Below are 20,804 nucleotides of genomic sequence, written 5' to 3' on the forward strand. Positions count from 1 at the left end.
ACGGAATTTGTTAGTATTATTTAATAGCTTACCGGTTATACTATCTCTATAATATTAAAGCTAACTAATAACGATCGGATAGATCTTACGGTTCTCGACCCTAATACTAAGTCTAAGGATATCAACGCAATCTTAGATAGTCTTTATAAATCGTGATCGTAATCTAGGGACTAGATCGATTTTTACACCGGGGTTATATCACGACTAACGTCTTACGTTATCGTATATCGTTCTTATCTGATCTATGATCATATACTACTCCTTTGTTTGCTACTATACTACTATGCCTAATTAGGTAATAGCTTGATAGCTACTAAGCCTAATCGGGTAATAGCCTTTTCTTTGTCTTCTTTATTATTTACTTTAGCGAGAAGGACGGGGTTTATATTGTTTGCATAGATCTAGTATATATCTAGGCCCTCCAGATCTTGCTTCTCTTTCCTTCCTTTTCTCCCCCTACCTTTAGTATCTTGAATTTGAATACTCTCTTGCTTTGTCATCATCGATCGATTACTAAGCTTGTAGACTTGGTTCGTCACATAAATTTAGATTTAATTTAATAGTTTATAGGCGATCTAAGAGGTCGGTATATAAATAATTTAGATTTATCTTAATCTATCTATAATCTTCTATTTTAATATTATTAATTATATCTATATTTAAATATATTTTATATATATACTTTAGTAGTAAGATATATAGATTTTTCGCTATTTAGTTAATATATAGCGAGTATATTATAACTAATTAGCTTAGTCTTTATTAATAATATATCTATTATTTCTTTACTTTTTAATAGATAATCTAAAGATTATCTACTATATATTATAGGAACTAGATAAACTTTATATAGGTCTTTAATATCTTAAATTTAATAATATAGGATTTTTATACTATTATTATATTATTATTAAAGATCTCGATCTTTTTATCTATTTTTATAGTATTATTTTTAAAGTAGTATAAATATTAGCTAAAGTAGTTATTTAGATATATCTATTATATCTTATACTTTTAGAGTATTTTTTTAGAGTATTTTTTAATATTTATTAGATATAAAGGATATCTTATATTTAATATATAATATATTAAAAGGATTTTAAAGCTTATTTTATTATCTTCTTTCTTATTATTATTAAAATCTATATCTATTAATAATATTATTTTTATTAGAGGAATATTTAGCTTAATCTTTATATTTAATTCCGCTATATATTTCTCTATCTACGCTTATATCTCTAGATACTCTTTAAGTTTTATAAGCTATTATATATAGGCTTTTATTATCTTTAAATCTTTAGTTTCTTTATTATCTTCGATAGTTATAATAGAAATTAGTTCTTCTATAAAGGGCTTAATTAGATTTATAAAATCTAATTATTTTCTTTCGTATTTACCTTTAGAGGTACTAAGGTCTATATCGAAGTTATCTTCTATAGCTACTTCTAACGTCTCCTTACTTTATTCTATAATTACGCGGGTTTAATATATAAGTACTATTACCAGCCAGTTCTTTAACAAAAAGAGTGCATTTAACTAGAACATTAAGTATAGGGAGGAAAAAGAAAAGAGAAGAAAAGAATCTATCAATAGGACCAAAAGACATTATAGGGTAGGTCCTAGGTCGAAGGCGGAAATAATCAGTAGAAATCTCTATAAGGCGGAAATATACGGCAGAACCAACTGACTCGTCTATAGGCGGAGTTAGTTAGTAGAAAACTCTATAGATCGTTATATAACCCCTAACTAAGAATATATTTAGCCCCTAAATACCGGCTTATCGTTATCCCTATAATTTTTAAGGAAGACTTCGTCCTTAGCCGTATCTAACTAGGCTTATAGGCGTATCGGGGGTCCGGGCTTTAGAGGGTAATTGTTATAGAAGTACTAAATCTTCTAAGGTATATACTTAAAATTTCCTATAGGATACTATTATAGGTCGAGATTATAGCCGAGCTATTAAACTCGATACTATAACTTCCGGTAATAAAGGCGTAAATTAATAACCTTATCTACTTCCTATTTATCTTCCTTAGAGATCCTAATTAGCGGTAGTAGGTCTAGATATTATCCGCGTAATAATTCTAATAATAACGCTCTTCGAAGCTTACTAGGATTGAATACCGGATAAACTTTAATAGATTCCGGAAGATCGAGCTTATAGGCGTTTCCGATCTTCTCGATAATCCTATAGGGTCTACTAGCTAGATAAGAAAGCTTCCGATTCGGGCGGTCTAGCTACTAATCCTTTGTTATAACGAAAACCTAATTACCGACGTCGAAATCCTCTTCTCTCTAGTACTTATTCGCCTATTAAATTATCTACTACTAGGACTTTATAATCTAATCTCTCGTCTTCGTCTAGATATCTTAAAGTTACGATAATATATTAATTACGTCCTGTTCGTTATCTATTAGATTACTTCGGTCCTTCTAGTTAAAGGATATAGCCGGTTCGTAACCCTTTTTAATAAAAAATAGTAACTACTTTGTAGTATCCTATAGAAGGATTAATACTATAAAATCTACTATTAGTAGAATCTCTAACTAGTTATCTTAATTCTATTTAATATACGGTCGTAACCTTTAGGCTATATACTGATTTACGATCTTGCTCTATCCGTCGGTCTAAGGGTAGTAGGTAGTTAATAACTTCCTCTTAATTCTAAGTATCCGGTAGAACTCGGTCTAGAATTCTAAAATAAACTATCCGCTTCGGTTAGATATAATAGTCTCCGGAATACCCGTAGTCCGAATTACGTTATTAATAAATAATCTAGCTATCTACTTAGTATTAGTATCCTTATAATAAGGAATAGAAATTAGTCTCTTACTTAGTCGGTTAATAACTACAAAGATAACGTCGTAACTATAACGATTCTTTAGGAATAAGTAGAAATCTATCGAAATATACTACTAGAGTCTCTCGAGAATAAGTAAAGGATATAGTAATCTAGATATACGATCTCGCTAAGCTTTTATTCGTTTATAAACTAAGTAGTTTTCTATATATCGCTTTACGTTATTAGCTTATCCCGGCTAATAATATCTTAACGAGATAAGCTTCTTTAGTTTTTCGATTCTAGGGTATACGGTTAATAGTTATCGATATATATTATTAAGAAGTCTTATACGTAAATCTCCTTCGTCTAGAACCTTAAGTCGTCCTTCGAATAAGAGTAAACCTTCTTCGATAATCTACTTCTAATTACTACCTTTCCTAGCTATCCGTCGGAAATCCGCTAGCTTAATACTTTCTCGGTTAGCTTACTTTACTCGCCTAATAATATCTATTATATACTCTACGTCGATTAGATTTAAACCGACTAGATAGATACCTTCTTCTAAATAACTCCTTAGTAGAAGTATTATTTATCTACTATTATCGGTATAGGGTAAGTCTTTTCGCGATAAGACGTTAGCTACGATATTCTTCTTTCCTAGGCGATACTTAATTATAAAATAAAACTAAGATAGGAACTCGCTCTATCTCGCTTATCGTTAGTTTATCTATCTCGTTATTATAAAGTATTTAAGAGACTAATAGTCTATTAAGATCTCGAAGCGATCCTTTCGTACTAAATCTTTAAGTTTAGGTCGCTATTCCTATAGTATATAAATAATTACTAAGAGTTCTTTATCCTATATCTCGTAATTTAACTCCGCGGATTATATATTCTTTAAAAAGAAAGCTACTAGATACTAGAAGTTATCGTTCTCGTAATACTAGGAGAGAACTACTCTAAGTACCCCGTCGGAAGTATCGATCTCGACTCTTATCCGTCGAATTAGGTTATAATAATAAAGAACCGGCGTAGTTATTAACTTCTTCTTTAATAACGAGAAGACGGCTTTATATTATTTAGTCTATTCGTAAGAAACGTCTTATCGAGTAAGTCGATATAAAGGTTTTAAGATAGTACTATATTCTTAGATAAAATATCGGTAGAAATTATAAAATCCTAAAAATAACTAAACCCTTTTTATAGTCGTTAGAGCTTACTATAACTAAATAATACTAATCTTTCCTAGGTTAACTATAATACTATCCGTACTTATAATAAAACTAAGGAACTTTATCTTCTATATAGAGAATTCGTACTTCGGTAATACTACTTAGAGACCTACTTTCTATAGACGTTAAAGTACCTCCCTTACTTATTACTAGTACTCTTTAAGGGTCTTACTATAAATCAAGATATTATCTATAAAGACTATAGTATACTTATCTAGGTACTCCTATAATACGTCGTTTATATACCGTTAGAATATAATAGGTCCGTTTATTAATCCGAATAGTATAACTTTATATTTAAATAATCTATACCGCGTACGGAAAGTCGTAAGCTCTTTTACTCTTAGTATTAAACGAATTCGGTAGAAACCTTATTAGATATTAAGCTTTATAAAGAACTTCGCTTTACTAGTTTGTTATAAGACTTCGTCGATTAATAGTAATAGGTAATAATCCTTTTTTATAATAGTATTTAATCTTCGGAAGTCGATATAGAAACGAAGACTATCTCTAGGTTTCTTCGCTATTAAGATTAAAGAAGTATATAGTACTAAACTCGAAACGATAAACCCTTTCTTAAGATTCTTTATAATATACTCTCTTACTTCCTTTAGTTTATAAAGAGATAACTTATAGAGAGGATAATACCTAGGTTATACTTCGGCTTTAAGTATAATATTATAATTAACTCTAGGTCTATAAGGTAGTAATTTATCCGATCTCTTCTTTAAGAAAACTTCTATAAAGTCGTAGTACTCCTTTAGTAGAGTCCGGAGTATCTTATTAATTTTAAGATCCTATATTTAGGCACTTTTAATATCGATAATATAGTCGATTTTATAAAAGGAAGTAATAAAGGTTTCGGTTTCTTTATTAACCTTACTTCTTACGTAAAGTCGATTAAATCTAGCGCCTCCGATCGCGTAGATATCGATACTAATCAGGGACTACTCTTCTTTTATCGATATCTAGAGCTTTAGAACTTTTGTTTTATCCTCTAAATTTCGAATTATCTTCCGTTTCTCTTTAACCTATTAGTATCCGTATTAATACTCTCGGGTATATTAGAGTTACTAATCTTACTAATCTTATTATCCGAAAAGGCGATCGCGTTATTCTATATTAGCTTAATAGGTAGGGTCTATCTTCGATAGCTTCTTTAAGATTTTAGTTAGAAAGAGAATAGTAATCTTACTTATAATCTTATTAAAGAGACTTCTTTAATCCGGCTAAATTATTCGGTACCGTTAGTAATCTAGGAGAATATTATACTCGGCAAACTATATCCGTCTAAGGATTATATTATATCGTTTAAGATCTATAATTAATATTAGGACCTATCGCTATACTCGGCTATCTATATAAACCGTAAGAATAGCGGTATATCGTATTAGTTTAGCTAGCTTACTATTAAATCCGCGTATTAGATATTTATAACTAAGCCTCTCTACCTTAATCCTAAATCGCTTACCGAGTAGTATAATTATTATCGTATTAATAAAGATATATCCGTCTACTCTAGTATTACCTAGTACTAAAATAGAAAAAGAATAGTTATTATATATTAGTTATATATTAAAAACTAAGCTATCTCTTAGACTACTAACTAACTTCTATAAGTCTAGCGTAAATAGTAAAACTTTCTTTCTATCTAGGAGAGAGACTTATCCTAGGCAAAGGCTTTTCCTAGATTCTTTTTATCGCTTACTTCGAGCTCTACGATCTCCTAAATCCGAGGGTTAGTAATAGTCGTAGTAGCTATAGTAGTAGGCTAGTTTAACTTCTTCTTCGGACAATTATAGGTTATATATCCTCATTCCTTATAATTAAAACAATAACCTTCTTTTATTAAGGTCTCCCGCTTAGACGCGGAGAGACTAATAAAGTTAGTACTACCTTCTCGTTTTATATAGGGAGTAGAATTCGAACTAGTTATAGCGGCACCTATATCGCTTCCTAAGGGTAGATTCGTATAGGAACGGGAATTAGTTAACTTAGCTTCCTACTATAAACTAATTTCGTATAATATACTCTAGCAACTCTATACGAACGTATCGAACGAGATTATTTCTTAGTTAATAGCCTATATAATCTAGGTTTAAAGTAGGTATAGGAGTTTAGAATATAGATCTCGTTTCCGATTCTTAATTACGATAGTAGCTTCTTCTATAAGCTATATAAACTCTATAAGGAAATCGGTAAAGTTATCCCTAGGCTTTATCTTTAGTCGGTAGTATATAGTATACGTTTCGGTACGTCGATTCGGGTTTATAAAGATAGTCTTTAAGTAAGTAATAATATCCTCTATATCTTCGTAAGAAATACTAGCGTTAGCGCTTATTCGGGGAGTAATATATAGCTAGGCTTTATCTTTATATCGGCTCTATATATAGAGTCTCCGATAGATAGGGAGAGGGTAATAGTCTATATTAGCTTTAAGTTTCTATCGGATTACTATCTCCTATATTTCGAATCTTACTTCTTTCCTATTATTAAGTATTAGTATATTAGATATCTTAGTCGTCTTTCGGGTAACGTTAGTCTTTATAATCGGTACGCTAGTATTAGCTATATTAGGATTCTAAGTAGTAAGGAGACGGAACGCTAAGTCTCCCCGCTTACGGGTCGTAATATTATAATAAGTAATTATCTTATTACGCTTAGTTATTAGATCGTTAATCTTACTAAGGAGTATTACGACCTCCTCTCTTAAATCCTAATTCTCTTACTCTAATCGTCGGTACTAGCGAGTAAGTTCCTAGAATCTCTCCTTTAAAGAAGTCTTCCGAAGTTATTCGCGTATAGAGGACGATCCCTCTCTAGCGTTATTATTATTATTCGTCTTACTAGTATTAACTAGTCTCGGTATTTCGATATATAGGGTTCGGGGTTCGGATATATCGACTACCTAGTCGATCTCTTCTTCTTCCGGTATAGTAGCGAGCGGCTACTTACTACGGTTCGTTAGGTTCCGGCGGGTCTCGACTATTATAACTAGTTAGATAGGATTCGGTTCGGTTCGGAGAATCGGTCTTAGCTATACGATACTAAGGAACGGAGAGTAGATAAGCTTCGACTGAGATCTACCACAATAGGGATCTATACGGTCTTCTACTTATTGAAAATTAAAATGGTACTTAATGTTATATTACTAGCTAGTTCTTTAATAAAAAGAGTGCATTTAACTAGAACATTAAGTATAGGGAGGAAAAAGAAAAGAGAAGAAAAGAATCTATCAATAGGACCAAAAGACATTGTGGGGTGGGTCCTGGGTCGAAGGCGGAAACAATCAGCAGAAATCTCTGCAAGGCGGAAACACACGGCAGAACCAACTGACTCGTCCATAGGCGGAGTCAGTCAGCAGAAAACTCTGCAGATCGTCACAAGTACTATATTTTACTAGTAGTAGTCCGATTAAAAATAAGATAGTTTAGAATATAAAGACCTACTATAAAGGGTCTTTATAAAGGGGTATAATTAGAGTACTAAGGATATATATAATACGAATTACTACTACGAGGCAATTGTAACTAGTACTACGTATATATTTAAACTAAACTATAAACCTTTATCTATAGTTCCGAATCTACTAGTTATATAATATACGTAGCCTAAGCGAGATTATATACATTAGACCTATATTTCTCGTAGGCCATTGATATATCTACGTAGGTCCCCGAAGACCTCCGAAGGTCCACCTTGAAGGTGCTATCTCGGGTCCAGGCGGGTTCTGCACCTTACTTTGTATGGTGTAGGACGTGACAGAATTAGATTATAAAATCCTAGTAGTAGATAATTTAATAAATAAATAAGTATCGGAAAGAAGAGGACTTCGATATCGGTAATTAGATTTTTATTATAATAAAGAATTAGTAGCTTAACCGTCTAAATTAGAAGCTTTTCTATCTAGTTAGTAGATCCTATAAAATTATTAAAAAGATCGGAAACGCTTATAAGCTCGATCTTCTAGAATCTATTAAAGTTTATCCGGTATTTAATCCTAGTAAGCTTCGGAAAGTCTTATTATTAGAACTATTATATAGATAGTATCTAGATCCGCCGCTACTAGTTAGGATCTCGGAGGAAGATAAATAGAAGGTAGATAAAGTTATCGATTCGCGTCTTTACTACCGGAAGCTATAGTACTAAGTCTAATAGCTCGGCTATAACCTCGACCTATAGTAGTATCCTATAGGGAACTTTAAATATATATCTTAGAAAATTTAGGAATTCTATAATAATTACCCCCTAAAGCCCGGGCCCTTAATACGTCTATAAGCCTAGATAAACGTAGCTAAAGACGAAGTCTTCCTCGAAGACTATAGGGATAATAATAAGCCGGCATTTAGGGACTAAATATATTCTTAGTCGGGGGTTATATAACGATCTATAGAGATCTATAGAGTTTTCTACTAGTTGACTCCGCTCGTAGAGTTTTCTGCTAATTGTTTCCGCCCTTGACCTAGGACCCACCCCACATTATCTTTGGTCCTATTGTTGATTCCTTTTTCCTTTCTTTTCTTTTTCTTCTCTATACTTATTGTTCTAGTTAAATGCACTCTTTTGTTTAAGAACTGGCTGGTAACAGATACCGTTATAAAAGAGATAGAGCTAGATTATTCTATATACTACTAATTACTAATAATTCTATTTAGTTAATAACGTCTCTAAAGAGAATATAAGCGACGAAGAGATAATAATTTATATACTTATATATAATAGAGATAGATTAGTAGAGTATTTTTTAATAGCTATTAAAATATCGAATTCTACTATCTATTAGAAATTATACTCTAGATATAGTACTATAAATCTACTATTTTTATCCGAATACTAAGCCTAAAATATTATTATCTTAATTATTTAAGTAACTAAAATACCTAAAAAACAGTAGTATTCTTCATAAGTTATATAGGTCACGTTTTTCTACATATTTGCACTATTTATAGTCCTATAGGAGTCCCATCTAGGCCTTGACAAGTCCCGCAGCACCAGCCAATTTTTGGTTCCGGTGCTGCAGCACCAAATGGAATTCTGGTGCTGTGGTGCTGCGACCATACCTATTTAGGCTAGAGAATTACCTAGATAGGAAAGTGATCGGCATTATGATGCTAAGGCAGCACTGAAACTAGCGCCTTGGCTCCTGCTTGGCGCCAAGGCGGGACCAAATCGGCGGGACTTGTCAAGGCCTAGTCCCATCAAAGTCCTATGGGAGCGGACTGGACCCCTTAGTCCCATTCTTGGCACTCCCATGGGACCACTCCCATGGGAGTTGGCAAGGTCTACTACGAGAGTAGGGTCCTCGGGACCTAGTTGAGTAATGTGACCCGTAAGGATCTCGAAGAGATAAGGATCCCGCGTGTCGAGAGTACACTTAAGTGCGGTAGACTATAATACGAAGTTAGATTCGCCGGTAAGGGTAGGAACGAGCTCTAAGAGCTTTGGCTCCGCGAAGCTAGTTGCTAAGAATATCCTATTGTTATAGAGTACGTCGAAGGAGAGAGGCACCGAGTTGTTTGTGGGACGATAGCACTTGATAAGGGCTGAAAACCTATGCGCGTTTGTTTGTTGTGACCGTTTGCTAGTGTCGAAAAAGTGCTTGTAGGTGGCCTGGCCGGTAGGAGCGTTGATGGTGACGGTGACGTCGATGGTGATGGCGGCGTCGATGGAGGGGCCGATGGAGGATAGTGATGATGAGGATCGATGAATAGAGCATCCGAGGGCTCATAACCTGTTAGGAGAGATCTACGTGGTGGACGTCAAAGTGCATTGTGCAATGTGAGATTGATTGAGTTGGGAGATGTAAAAGCTAAGTTACTGAGAATGAGATCTAACAAGAAGACTTTTCACTTCTCAACAATTGCACTCATCTTACCACTTGCTCTGCATAGTAAGAATTTGGTACCAAGCCACATTGCTCTTCCCAAGTTCGACAGAAAGAATCTACAAATCAAGGTGTTTTTGTGGGGCGCCTATCTGTTGGATGCCTGGATGTCTGGATGCCACATACAGACCCACAAGATGACAGATCCAGATAGTCTCCCGAGGTCTCTCTCTCTCCTTCTCTCTTTCTCCTCTTTGTCCAACTCAATCATTAAGAATCTATCTGCTTGGTTTCTTCATCAATATTTCATCAATAGATTCTACATTACTATCCCATCCAAACAACCATGCAAACATCGTCCAGTTACGAAGGCGGAAATTCTTAATAGAAAACTCTCTAGGCGGTCAGTAGTAGCAGATCAGATTGTCACAGGTTTAAAGATTAACTAGGCAAAGTTTGAAATAAAACAGAACTCGGAGTTTTGATAGGGGAGCGACGGAGTGTCCCCTAGTCTGAACGATTGACCGAAGACGAAAATAGAGAACGGTGATTGGCCACGTCTTGAGGAGGGTTCGCTATTTATGTTTTAGACTATTAGATAGCGTGTTGATTATTATGCCATTATTACTCCGTATAGGGTGTTTGAATTAAACAAGTGGGATTCACCCGAGGCGCCTCGCCAAGAAAGCATGGATGTATTGTTCCTGGCCCCACAGAAAGGCTGCCTACGCGTGGCTGATAATGAAAACCTTGGAATGATAAGAGCGGCTCTGCCGTTGTTAGAGATTGGAGTATGAGATTGGAGTGTGAGAGGTATAGAGGTATATGATGACATCACTGCTATACGGATAAAGGAAATATTCCAGTCGCCTAGCGCAGGCAGCCATTCAACTATGACTCAAGGTGCGTGCCAACCTTCCAAGGTAGGCATGAATACAGATGAGTCAGACTCAAGTCCCCCTCGTTAATTAATATCATTTGATTAAATATCATTTGATTAAATATATCAAAATTTAATCCCCCCCCAAAAAGAAGTTAGGATTCTGTAATAAAGCGAAGGAGAAAAGCAAGAGCAAAAAGGCAGAGAAAAGAAAACGATCTACACCAATCGATCACATGGGACAAGGGAGTCAATGCTATAAAATGATTGGCTGACCTCTCTCCTGCGGCTGATCCTATTAGGTGATTGCCCGCATGGGATGTTGTCACATGTGGACATGTGGACATGTGGACATAAGTTGGTTAGTGATGGAAGGCAGGAAATAAGATGACATAAAGTTACATTTCAATACTAGGAAAGATTGGGTATATTTACTTAAATCAGTTATGGGAATTACATATCAACATTAAGTACTAAAATTACCTTTGTATGTATTATTACCTTGAGAGAACAGAGGTATTGGAGTACCAAAAGATGAGATCAGCTGGTTCTCTATTCAAATGACGCCCAAACACCCCCTCTCTCTCTCTTTCTCTCCCCCTCCTTTTGCGCTCTGATACTTCCTCTCCCAACCAAAACCAAAACTAACCCTTTTACAGTCAAATCCATTGGTCTCATGAGCCTTGGAGAAACTCGGAATCTCCATTAAGCGCCACCCCGCAGTTTATCATCACACCCTCAGCCCCCCCCAAATACTGACTCACAGTTCGCTTTCAATATTCCCTCTTTTCTTTCTTTTCTTTTCTTTTCTTTTTTTTTTTTTTTAATCCTTCTTCTCTTCTTCTTCTCTTCCTCTCCTGATTTTCCAACTTAATCCTTTCCATTTTCATTTGGTCCATTATCTATCGATGGACCATTACCCTCTTCATCAAATTGACTCATTCGGCCATTGGAGCCTTAACGCCGAGACTTAGGTCATATTGGCTTATCGCCACTCAAGAGAGACAAAGAGGCAGACCTGACAAATCACCTGGTTTTGCCTGGTGATTCAACTTCCATTGAGTTCCATAAACACTCACTCATCAGCTTTCGCCATCCATCTTCCCACTCTTCCTGGTGTATTCATCTCCCCCTCCCTCCCCCAATCTCTTTCCGGAAAGTCTAGCCCTGGGCACCCATTGACCAATTTAACCTCTTATTTGCCAATTACCGTTGGATCAACGGTATTTAATCTGGAATGACTTCGTCTACTGGCTGGCAGCCAGCCAAACAGCCGACCACCATGCATCGTCTCCCATCCGTTTCTAGCCTCATGTCACCCCCAGAGACCAAGCCTCTCGAGAGCTTTCCCGTCTCGCTTTCACCGTTTGCAAAGCCTCGAGACTCTTCAACTCGTGACATACAGCTTCCACCCATCTCAGCTGATCGAAAACGAACCCAGTCAGAGATGGACCTCCCATCGCCACCTGTGACTCCCTATACGGGGAACAAGACGAGCAATTCCCACGCCTCGGACCAAATTGAAAGGGATTTGGGATCCCCTAGGGACCCTGTCCTTTTCCCCCTCAGGATTCCGTTACTGACGTTGCTACGGATGAGCCGTTGTTTGGCCCCGTTCACCCTCCATCTGCGGAGGCACTTGTGGAAAAGCACATGAATTCTCATATGGCAATCTTTCGCAATAAGCTGAACAAACCCACACGAGATGAATATCTCCTGGCGCTCTCCTGTGTTCCTATTGTTTCGACTCAGTACAATCGCAATCCGGGTGCATGGGCCCGAGAGGAGCGGGAGACGCTGGAGCGCCAGATGGCCATGATGAACCGCTATCGCCCAGGAGATTACGAACCCAAGTTGAAGAAGATTGCTCCTGCGCCAGTGAAAAGATCAGGAAATCAGTCCCGCGTGCAGCGAACCCGGGTCAAACGCACCCCTAAATCCACACCCAAGCAGCAGGTGTTTGACAACTTTGATCCCCCCCAAACCCCGCTTACCAAACCGCGTGCCTTGGGTACAAATCGCGATGACACCGATTATCACTCACTCAAGGACTATTCGCCCCCGGCAGATACGCTAGGCGGTAATGCCAAAGCATTGAAGGCCGATTGGAAGGGGCAGATGTTGGATTTGAGCAATGACCCGGACAGAAATATTCTCAGTCCCGCCGAGCTCAATCTTGCCTCCACCCTGAGACTTTCATGTGCAACCTATCTATGCAGCAAGCGTCGAATTTTTGAAGCTCGGGTTCGAGCTCTTGGTGTTGGCAAAGAATTTCGCAAGACAGATGCCCAGCAGGCTTGCAAGATCGATGTCAATAAAGCCAGCAAACTTTGGACCGCTTACGAACGTGTGGGTTGGTTTAAAGCTGAATATTTCAATCAATACCTAGCATGATATCGCAGGCGACGTGTTTTGATGGTACCGTGATAATGATGCCGCCAGTTCATCACAGCCCGTGTGTGTCGCCTCCCATCACAGGCCGAGCCATCAGACACCGTTCCAATAACTGACCTCTCCACCTCAGTGTCTATCACTGTGCAATACAGCCCTCAACTATTAATCCAGATCCGAGTGTTCTCCGCTCTCTGCGCCTGACCAAGACAAATGTATGGGTGTTCCCTGGATCAACCCATCCTACCTCTTGCCCTTTCGGCTTCCTTTTCAATTGCTGTTTCTCTTTTACGACTCCTCATGACACATTCTCTCCCCCCTCTCTTTTTTTTTTGTCGTTTTTGTTTTGAGATTCCCCCTACTTGGTTTTCTTTTCTTTTCTTTTCTTTTTTGCATACAGACACCCCATGGACTTTGATTCTGTTCAACTTTGGCTGCTGGCTATGGCGTTTGGGTGCTCTATTTCCGTTTCGATTCGGTCTAGAATGGCAGGCTTGGTTAGCCACAGGTGTTTTTCGTTTCTCTATTGCGATTGAATTTTATTGCTCGATGGTTCTCTTTCCCTTCCCCCTTCTTTTTTTCCAGGAAGGCAATAGCACAGAGGATAAGGCTTGATACCCTGACCAGATATGGTTTTCCTACATCACAATGAATTGATATGAAATTTTGACATGAAATTGATATGAAATTGATATGAAACTGCGGTAAATGTAAATGATTTAATAATACATATATGTAATACTATATACGTGTAGTAATATTTGAACAGTTAGTAGTTCCTAGGCATCGATTTAATATATAATTATAATTATATAATTATATAGTTATATAGTTATATAGTTATATATATACTTCTATATGTATATATGTTGTAGTCAAAATCAAGCGGTGGGGCCGTAATCGTAATCCCCCCGGCAGCCTCGGGGGTCCGGCGTCACCTTTTTCTTTGACGTATCCCTTGTATCATCTTTCTACTTCACTCCAATCTAGACCATCTAATTTTATTCTCATCATCTTGGTCAACCATGTCTCAGGAGGTGACTCGTGCTGAGTCCATCGAAGAACAGGAGCGTGCAAGGGAGGATGGCGATAAGAAGCCAAAATCTCGCCGACCAGCCAGTAGGTCCCTGGGAGATCTCATTAACCCTTTGTCCTCAACTAACCTGGTACCAGATACTGCTTTCCGCCAGCAAAGATTGAAAGCATGGCAGTAAGCTTGAGATTCCTGTATTTACCCTAGGACCACCGTCAGCGTGCTAACCTTCCACTAGACCGATCTTAACCCCTAAAAGCGTTCTACCTCTGTTTTTCATTGTCGGCGTTATCTTTGCCCCGATTGGCGGTGTCCTCCTCTGGGCAAGCTCTCTAGTATGCCTAGTTTCATACCTTTCCCTGACAGAACAGCTCTGACGAGCCATGTGGTCTAGGTCCAAGAAATTTCCATCGATTACTCCGATTGCTCCAGGCAGGCACCGACAGACAGCTATGCTTCCGTTCCTCATTATTCGGCGACCTTCAAGTCTTCTAAAGCCATATCGGCACCCACCTGGCGCAAGTCCATCAATGAGTCTGACTCGGGCGCCGTTACTTGCACTCTTCTTTTCGAGGTCCCGAATGAGCTTCCAGCACCGGTTTTCATGTATTACCGCCTCACCAACTTCTATCAAAACCACCGCCGATATGTTCAGTCCCTTGATTTGAATCAGCTGAAAGGAGATGCTGTTCCCTACAATACCATCAAAGGTGGCACATGTGACCCATTGGCGGTCAATACCACGGCAGAGAAGGTATACTATCCATGCGGACTGATTGCAAACTCGTTCTTCAACGACACGATTGGGAGACCGCAAATCCTAGATCCGAATGCACCTGAGAATGAAACGAAGTATTATGAAATGACCACGAAAGGCATTGCGTGGGACAGTGACAAGGAACTCATCAAAAACACAAAGTACAATATGAAAGACGTACTGCCACCACCAAACTGGGTCTGGGCCGGCGAGAACGGTGTCTATAAAGAGAATCCCAATTTACATGAAAATGAAGCTTTCATGGTTTGGATGAGAACGGCTGGTTTGCCATCGTTCAGCAAGCTTTCCCGCCGTAACGATACTCATGGCATGCCTGCTGCAACATATTCCATCGATATTGTTGATCGTATGTGTTGTTATACTATACTTACCACCTCTTTTGTCTACACATTTTACTAAACTTGGTTAGGTTTCAATGTCACCGAATACGATGGAACTAAGTCGATCTTGATCTCTACTCGAACAGTGCTTGGAGGCAAGAATCCCTTTATGGGAATCGCCTATGTGGCTGTAGGTGGAATCTGCGTTGTTCTCGGGACTTTGTTTACTGTCGCGCACTTGGTGCGTCCGAGGTATGTTCTCTCTTTTCCGAATCGAAGTTCCAAACGACTAACCTCTTACTAGAAAACTTGGTGACCACACCTATCTTACTTGGGATTCAAATCAACCGAGTACTGCCATCGCCACAGGACGGGATAATGCCCCGTAAGACCTTTCTCTTTTCCCTTTCCCCCTTTTTGTTTCCTTTCTGTTTCAATATGCCAATTGTAAATAATCCTTTCCATTCAATGACCTCATCAAATGTTTGACATCCTAATTCGTTTTGTTTTTCTCCGATCCTTTTTTACATACTCGTTACCCCTTGCTCAAAAGATATGCATTCCCGCATGACGCAGCATTCTTTATGGAATTGGACAGGTTATATGATAACCTAACATCCAAGACTGGTTAAATTCGAGATGGTTTTCTTTTCTTGACTCTCTGTTCCTTTTTTGCTTTGCTTTTACTCTCTTTTGGCACAGGTGTGAAGGGGGAAATCAAAACCAGGGCTTCTTAAACACCATGGTCTGTCACTCATTTTTCCAACTCGCCGTTCTTGTCACTCTTTTTCTGCAGGTTCGGTGTAGTCCCTTTGTCCTTCAGAAAAGAGGTGCCTGTGCTACTGAAGAGCCCGGTGCCGATTTCTTGCATGCACTAGGGCGTCTCAAGTCGGATGAAGCCGATCCTGGTATTTCGCAGGGCAGGAAGACACCAATCGAGATTGAGACCTGGTTCCATATCGTCAGCAGCAAGTCGGAGTCCAGCCAGGTCACTGATGATATGATCAATTCTCAAGTCAGTTGCTTCTTTTTCATCTGGTATCTCAAGTGCTGATTAATTCCACAGCTTTCTATCCTACAACAATCTTATGCAGACTCTGGCATCTCCTATCGATTGGAAGGTGTGACCCGTCATGTCAATGATAAGTGGGCAAGTAATGCGGATGATGTGGCAATGAAAGCGGCCCTTCGAAAAGGAAGCTACCGGACCTTGAATGTTTACTTCCAAACCGATCTTCAGGCCTCGCCTGGACAAGATGGACGCGCGTTTGGGCACAGGGGTGCTGCCAGCAACAGTGACCTGGCATCGAGCGTTCTTGGATTTTGCACCTTGCCTGATTCGAGCGTCAATGCTAGTAGCCCGGCTTCTCACTATGTCAAGGATGGCTGCAATATTTTGACCAAAACAATGCCCGGTGGCTCCTTGGATCTTTACAATCGAGGTGGGACTGCCATTCACGAGATTGGTCACTGGAATGGCCTTTTGCACACATTCCAAGGTGAATCTTGCTCAGTAGATGATCCTGGTGACCACATAAGTGATACGCCACAGCAGTCCACCCCGACAGATGGGTGTCCTGCTAAGAAGGATTCTTGTCCGGACTCTCCTGGCCTGGACGCAGTCCACGACTTCATGGATTATTCATCTGATGTATGCTATGAGAGCTTCACACCCGGACAAGGAGAGCGCATGCGGAATATGTGGGTGTCAATGCGGGAAGGAAAATAGGACGACAGTGACTGCTCTGTATGGAGTCCATTCATAGCTATGTACGCCTACACAAGACCAAGGTCAGAATGAAGCCCGCCGGCTAAGCCAGTCGGTTGCTGCCCTTTCTAGAAATGCTAGCTGTCTAAAGACACTTTGAACGAATATCATGCGTGAATATTTGGATACAGTACAGTCAAGGGACGTTAAAAGACTAATTTTCTCCCGATTAACACCATAAATGGGTGCTTTTTCTGATTTTCCCATCCACCGGGGAGCTCGAGTCAAATCGTACAAGCATTCGAAAGGCTGTGAAAGGCCAATTCAAGAGAGATGCAGGCGTGAGTAGCCTGGTTAACTTGCTCATAGATTGGGAACACAAAGTGCAAGAAAGAAAAGAAAGAAGGAAAAGCAAGAAAGAAAAAAGTCATTTGAAGCCCAAGTCGCAACAAAATGGTCGATTAGCGCTTGCGTTTGATCCCGCGGTCATTGTCTTCATGCTCGGTCTCCTTGTCTTTACGTTTTGCCTTTTCCTCAAGCGCGTCCCAGTCCTCACCACTCTCCTCGTCACCGCTGAAGTCTTCCTCGCTAGCATCGGCACTCGCGTCATCATCGAATTCACTGTCTTCCTCGGAACTCTCGTCCCCGGCTGCGAGCTCCGAATCGGACAACTCGAAAGCCGACTCCTCTTCTTCATCCGAACCGTTCTCAGAGTCTGACTCGGCTGATAGGAAGGACCAGCCTCCATCGGCAAAGAAGCCGTACGGATCGCTGACGACTGTTTTCATGATCGTGGTCCAATTCAGGTTGAGCGGACCCTCGGTGAACGCAATATCAACAGAATCAAGCCAGTCCTTAACACCCTCCAATGCCTCGACAGGAATCGTGTTGATATGAACGGGGGTCCGGCGGAAATCCTTGAAAACGAAGACCATGTCGAAGTTTTTCAGTCCAAACTGTGCGCAAATTAGTAAACCAGGCCGACAAAATGGCGGTAAGCGGAAAACATTACCTGAACTCTCTCTAGATGGGCAATCTCGATTTCATTCAAAGTGACGGTCGTGAAAGGAGGTTCAGTCAGCTGAACTAGGGCATCGGTAGTCGGTTGAATCAAGACATTGGAACGATTTGGAACACCGGTAAATCCAATTTCCCTGAATGGGATATCGACATCGACGCCCTCGTCCTTGCCAGCGTCCGCAATCTTCTCGGCAAAGGCCTTGAACTCGCGGTCCAACGCAGCTCTCCGCCGTCTTTCCTCCTGTTCAGCCTCGAATTCTTCCTCATCTCCGTAGCGGTGTTTGCGTCGTCGGTTTCCAGTTTCATCAAATTGCATTTCAGTAGCTTCGCGATAGAATTGAATATCCTTTGTCTTTCGTTTTCCAATCATGATGGGCGTCTTGAGATGCACATGGATGAGAACAATCAACTCGTGGGCACATGGTTGGAAGAACAGATGCTTCACGTTGCTGAAGAGCACGTCCACATGTTCATTGCGGAAGGGCGATAGGTACCGAAGACCATTCTGGTGAATCTCGACTTCACCCGGAACACGCTTGCCATCCAGAGGAGGACGGAGGTAGACGTCGGGAAGTTTCACTGGACGCCGGTTTCTAATCTCAACCAGTTTATCCTGCTCAACAACATCTTCCAATTCCTTTTTCTCCTGCTCTCGTCTCAATGCCGTCTTGCGAAGTTCGGTGATATCCTGGGCGACTCGTGCAAGACGGTCATTATCCTTGGACCGGAGAGTGAGGTTGCGCACAAAATGAGCTGACAAGTCCTCAAAGGGCTGGTCATCCTTTCGACCCACACCCTGACCCGGAGACAGGAAGTTGATGCGTAGGTAGGCGTATTCTCCTTCGTCGCTCTTGCTGGCGTTCTTTATGGTGTTGATATGAAAGGGAACGGGTCGGCCCATGATAGGTACAATCACAGTTGAAGTCTTTAGATCGACGTAAACTGTCAGGTCTTTGACCTTGGCAGGGAGTTGGTTGTCGCGCTTGTAAGACTCAAAGCGCTTGAATTTCTTCTGTGCCACTCCATTCTCGTCTCCCGTAGTACCTGTGAATCGATCCAAGCCTTCCTTTGTTTTTTTTGCAGCCAGCTCTTTCTGATGCTCTCGACGACGGGCTTCGGCTCCTTCATTGACTTGAGTGGGCCTTTCAGCACGAAGCTTGGTTCTTGTGACGTTTCTACCGGCAGTCGCGCTAGACTTCGTCTCCTTTTTCTCCTTCACGGGCTTCTCCGGTTCTTCCTCATCACCGAAATAAAACGAGATCGAGTCCATGTCAATACCGGCGTCTTTGGTAAAAATGTGAGGCCCACTTTCCCCGACACGAACAGTATCGGTGATGACCATAGAATAGCCACCATTCTTGGCATTCTTCGAGTCCGGATCCTTCACATCAGTCAACCCGATCGTGATAGACAGCGTCATGCCGTTTTTCAAGACACGGTTGTTCTTGGCATTGAGGACCATGTTGGCATCCCGAAGCTCGATTCCAATCCCGGCGCCAACGTTCTTGACAAAGTGTCCCTCCAGCTCAGGCCTCTTGGAACGGACGAGGCTCAGCGCTTTGTTGTAAACGTCCTTAGCGACCACGCCATCTCGAACCTCCTTCATGGTTGCTTCATGGATGCTCAGCAGTAGGGCATAGTTTGCTTCTTGTGATTTGGTTGGGTCAACCAAATAAGTACGCCCAATGAGCGAACTATAAGTCTTGTATCGGATCCCAAAGCTAGACAAAATGATGCCGGGTTCGAGGTTTTTACTGTCTGGAGTCGCCGTGAGCTTGAGATCGTAGGCGCCTCCACTTTGAATTACAGGCCCGTAGGCCCAGTCGATTTGCTGAGAATCAAATTCCGAGGGCAGCCGCGCCAGCTTGTTGAAAAATTTCCCATCGTCAATCTTTGCATCAACCTTTGCAGCAAGGGCCTTATGTGTCATCTTCTTTTCTTCGTCGAGCAAACGTGACATCTCATCGACGAAGTACTCTGACATAAGGCCACTGCAAGCCCTGGAAGCGTTGCGGATTGAAACCTTTTGAGACTGTATCAGCAGACATTCACCTGTTAAACACACACGTAGATAAACCAACCAATTCATCAGAATCTTTAACTGCAAAGGCTGCCGAGAGCGCAGGTGCTACGTCAACTTCCTCCACTTCTTTCGATAATTCCGCAAATGCGCGTTTCCATTCATCCGCGAAGGGTCCCGAAGCGGTGTTTTTAAGCAAGGTACCAACTTTGTTCTGCAGTTGTCATGGTCAGTGGGAAATCAACCTAGTGCTTCAAATGTCATTTTAGCTCACCCCTGCGCCCTTGATAACATCCAAGCATTTCTCAAATGCTTTGGTCTTCGATTCTGGGTCCTTGGTAGTGACCAGAATCTCGACGGGAATCTTTCCTTCCTTCAGTGGCTCAAGGTGTTTCGCTTAAATTTGTTTTAATCAGCTATGCGGCGCGCAAAAGTCCATGGATCAATAATCACCTTTCTTGGCCGTGGTGACCACGTAAATCGCCTCAGTTGTGAGAACGAACAGCGTCGCTGGAAATTCATACCCGAGAAGCCAGAACTAAGCAAAGTTTTAATTAGTAACGATGTCATGAAGCTTCTGGGCCTCTATGGGACCGGGATAGGACTTTGGAAGGTAATCAACATACATGCATCGCGTTGTTCTTCTGGAAAGAGTTCTCTTCATCGGTCTTGCCCATCATAATGACTATGGACCCTGCATTGCCAAAGAGGGCATTGCCGGAGCGCTTGTCGGCCTTCCATGACGCATAGAAACTAGAAAGACGGTTGAAAAAGTTGTTATTATCAATGGCGATCTCCTCAGCCATGGTGATGGC

At 40.4% G+C, this 20,804-nt stretch overlaps 4 protein-coding genes across 4 annotated transcripts; 3 read left to right on the forward strand and 1 right to left on the reverse strand.

Annotated features, from left to right (window-relative positions):
* Positions 1–11,956: 11,956 nt before the first annotated feature.
* Positions 11,957–13,135, forward strand: N7516_000001 (SWIRM domain-containing protein; the record flags this gene model as incomplete). The annotated part of the gene is given in 3 exon segments (XM_057212723.1): positions 11,957–12,271; positions 12,289–13,068; positions 13,109–13,135. The coding sequence occupies 3 exon segments, from the start codon at positions 11,957–11,959 to the stop codon at positions 13,133–13,135; spliced, it is 1,122 nt and encodes a 373-aa protein (XP_057074606.1).
* A 1,000-nt stretch (positions 13,136–14,135) lies between these two features.
* Positions 14,136–15,630, forward strand: N7516_000002 (CDC50/LEM3 family protein; the record flags this gene model as incomplete). Its single annotated transcript, XM_057212724.1, has 6 exons — positions 14,136–14,229; positions 14,284–14,320; positions 14,382–14,478; positions 14,538–15,267; positions 15,331–15,493; positions 15,546–15,630. 6 exons carry the CDS (start codon positions 14,136–14,138, stop codon positions 15,628–15,630), a joined length of 1,206 nt encoding a protein of 401 aa, XP_057074607.1.
* Positions 15,631–15,983: 353 nt separating this feature from the next.
* N7516_000003 (zinc metalloprotease) lies at positions 15,984–16,970 on the forward strand (the record flags this gene model as incomplete). The annotated part of the gene is made up of 2 exons (XM_057212725.1): positions 15,984–16,256; positions 16,308–16,970. 2 exons carry the CDS (start codon positions 15,984–15,986, stop codon positions 16,968–16,970), a joined length of 936 nt encoding a protein of 311 aa, XP_057074608.1.
* Positions 16,971–17,410: 440 nt separating this feature from the next.
* spt16 (chromatin-remodeling protein SPT16) lies at positions 17,411–20,795 on the reverse strand (the record flags this gene model as incomplete). Its single annotated transcript, XM_057212726.1, has 6 exons — positions 17,411–17,905; positions 17,962–19,992; positions 20,051–20,203; positions 20,264–20,385; positions 20,443–20,527; positions 20,616–20,795. 6 exons carry the CDS (start codon positions 20,793–20,795, stop codon positions 17,411–17,413), a joined length of 3,066 nt encoding a protein of 1,021 aa, XP_057074609.1.
* Positions 20,796–20,804: the final 9 nt, after the last annotated feature.

This window comes from Penicillium verrucosum, assembly GCF_028828655.1.
Source record: "Penicillium verrucosum strain IBT 35672 chromosome Unknown utg000001l_segment0_segment0, whole genome shotgun sequence".
Classification (NCBI taxonomy): Eukaryota; Fungi; Ascomycota; class Eurotiomycetes; order Eurotiales; family Aspergillaceae; genus Penicillium; species Penicillium verrucosum.